This window comes from Ruditapes philippinarum, unplaced genomic scaffold (assembly GCF_026571515.1).
Source record: "Ruditapes philippinarum isolate M1 unplaced genomic scaffold, ASM2657151v2 ctg8453_1_1_1_1, whole genome shotgun sequence".
NCBI classification, from domain to species: Eukaryota; Metazoa; Mollusca; class Bivalvia; order Venerida; family Veneridae; genus Ruditapes; species Ruditapes philippinarum.
In genome coordinates this window covers 12,581-15,642 of record NW_026859299.1, presented here as the reverse complement: position 1 = coordinate 15,642, position 3,062 = coordinate 12,581, and the positions used below count along the sequence as shown (strand labels likewise).

The 3,062-nt window shown below is 32.9% G+C and overlaps 1 protein-coding gene across 1 annotated transcript; it reads left to right on the top strand.

Annotated features, from left to right (window-relative positions):
• Positions 1-737: 737 nt before the first annotated feature.
• Positions 738-2,033, top strand: LOC132755990 (uncharacterized). The gene is made up of 2 exons (XM_060746927.1): positions 738-1,012; positions 1,413-2,033. Exons 1-2 carry the CDS (start codon positions 738-740, stop codon positions 1,807-1,809), a joined length of 672 nt encoding a protein of 223 aa, XP_060602910.1. The 3' UTR covers positions 1,810-2,033.
• Positions 2,034-3,062: the final 1,029 nt, after the last annotated feature.

Genomic DNA, 3,062 nt, shown 5'->3' with positions numbered 1-3,062 from the left:
TCGTCTAAAGTGCCTTATAAATTTATTGAAATTATTTACTTAATTATTTATAGCAAAATGGCATTTTGTAATAATTCATCACTCAATGCGTGCATGCATGTACGTGTGCATAAATTGTAAAAAAACAACAACACTGTTTTGCTACAACTTAGTTCAATCCTTAAATGTACTTTGGTGTTTATATGAATAACTTTTAATAGCACTTTCTATCGGTTCGTACACATACTGTTAATTATTTAAACAATGCTGTCCATAGTCACTTATCAAAGAAATACAAGTCAACCGATATTATATCACAAACTTTGTTCTTAGATTCAATTAGCATAAAATATTCTGAAACATAAATCTTCAACATGAAAAAATTGTTGTCTGCTGAAAATGTCGTCTGCTTGAATCCACTTTGCTTCAAAGTTGTAAGAAGCATTGTCAGTGACAAGCGTCTTGGAACCTGATTAAATGGCCTATCTCATCTGATTCAAAAATATGTTTTTAAAGGCTGTTAAACATTTTCCTGCAGATGGCGCAGGGTTAATAATGATAAAAGTCGGCAACCTTATCACATGTTTTCACACACTGATATTCAGAATATTATCATAATAAAAACAAATATTGATGATTTTAATGTGAATTTGCGAGATTTAATTAGGTACCACATCTAATTAAACTCAACATAGTACAGCAGCTATTTTAATTTAACTGTATTTATTTCTATTTCAGGACAGAATAAAAACTACTATATGCTGGGATATTTAATGTGGCGTGTTCTGTCTGGGCGTCAGGAGAAGATAGAATATATGATGCAGATACCTGGTCATGCTCGTTGCCATGTTGATGCTGGCTTTGCCCGCATAAAACAACTTTACCGCAGAACAGACACGGATGCTCTTGGCCAACTTACGGAAGTTGTAAATCAATCATCATCTACAAGCCAGTGTATCCGTTACCCTACATGGACATGGCGAGACTGGAAAGGATTTCTGAAAACGTACTTCAAACCGCTACAAGGCATCAGGTAATTTAAGAGTAAAAAGTACAGTTTTGCGTTTTTGTCAGCTTAAGTAAAGACATATTGTAAAATATACTTGAACATAACTATGAAGTGCATACATTACAGTCAAACTTATATATAAAGATCACTCGGGTATGGTCTGTGGTCTTTATTGACGGGTGGTCTTTAGTTATAGGTTAAACACACTGCACTTTGAATGTGATAATTTGAAACAAAACATGTGGTCTTAGGGTCATGTGGTTCCTATTCAGAGGTAGTATCTAACATATGTTTGACTATACATCTTAAGTATAACATTTTATCATCTTAATTTAACAAATTTAATCCTTAAAGTGATTCTATAGTTATCATCATAATACAAATTTTCATAATGACATTAACATGTATAGTTTACCCCTTTCAGAAAGTATCAATATTTTCGTATGAGCCGAGATCATCCTGGAATGGTGGTTGTTAAAGAGAGCTGCGATAAAGCCGAGGAGACGTTCTCCATCATGAAATCAAACAACTTTCAGTTTGAACGGGGACACTTGCCACAAGTACTGCAACCAGGTGGAATGTCTGCTGCACGACGCAGATATCTTTATACAGCACAGTTCGGCCCTATGTGCGACCTATATTTCAAGATGAAACATGTCCAGGAGAGCCTTAGACAAGTTTTAATTAGAACACTCATGTTACCATGGCAACGGATAGAAAAGACATTATTTGACTCCTGTTATAATGATTTTTTATGTTATTATCTAATGGTTTCTATAAACAAGTATAATGAATATATTACAAACTACATGTATACCTAGTTGTACTTGTTTCAATTGCTTATAAGTTTCATATGAGGTATATTGAAAGATTTATTTCTATATGGTTATGTACATGACAGTGCCTTATCGCAAAAGGCTGTATCTCGGGTAACTTTTGAGATAATTTCAAAATTTCTTTTGCATTCTACAGGAAAATGATGATACTTGAATAATTGCCAAAAACCTCAAATTCGATATTTTGGTCATAATTGCAGGTTTTTCTGGAGAACGGCTCATATATTTGTCAAATTTGTTTCTTTTTACATTCGTTTAAAATACAGCATTTCTCCGCTGAAATAAAAACAGGCAATTGACAATTCATTTTTGAATAATATTGCACCAACCTGTAATAAATTAGAGATGACATAAGTCATTTTCTGCTCCAACATCCATAAAATACTTTTTTTGATTTAGTAAATCGATTTGACTTGCGCATTCGCTTTTCTTTGCATTAAGTGACAAGTACATCGGATCGAATACCTCCGTGACATAAGATTAATAGGTATGTAAATGTTATCGAACTTCATGAATATTAATTATCGGTGCACATGCATCAAATTTGAAATAAACAAAGTAATAGTATAACCTTTTTGACACTGAAAGTCACAATAGCTATACACATTTCCATTTTTTCTATTTTAAGCTCGTCCCGTTACACAAATTGCGAAAATTGAAAAAGAATAATGAGCACTTCTTTGTGTTATGCAACGCAGTGTTACAGCCACGGATTTCCATGAAAATAAGACAACACTCAGCTAAAGATACAAAGAAGCATGGTCTCCACATGGAGATTATTACCTAAAGAATGTTCGTATTATTCGACGTCCATGTTTTTGTTCGCTTAAAAATTTCGTTATGCTTCTTAAATATATTTTTACGGCGTACCTAGATCATAGATAGAAGATAACGAATAGAATATAAGCATTCCCTGCGAAATGTTAAGACTTTATTTAATTATATTATCATATAAATTTGACTTGTTGCGAACAGTTGAGTAGCAGGCGTTTCATAAGATAATTATTTTCAGATTGTGCATATTTTGAAAAGCACACGTTTCAAATTTATTGACATTACGAAAACAACACATATCAATGAAAGATACATGTATGCTCTAAGACGATAATGATGATTCTCGATCAAATCAAAATAAATATTTGCAATGAGTAAGACCATCTGTTGGCTGTTCCGTCCGATAAAAACAATCTCTGCAAGCTTATAAAAAATGTAGGTCAGTTTTGAATTTAAATTGCACG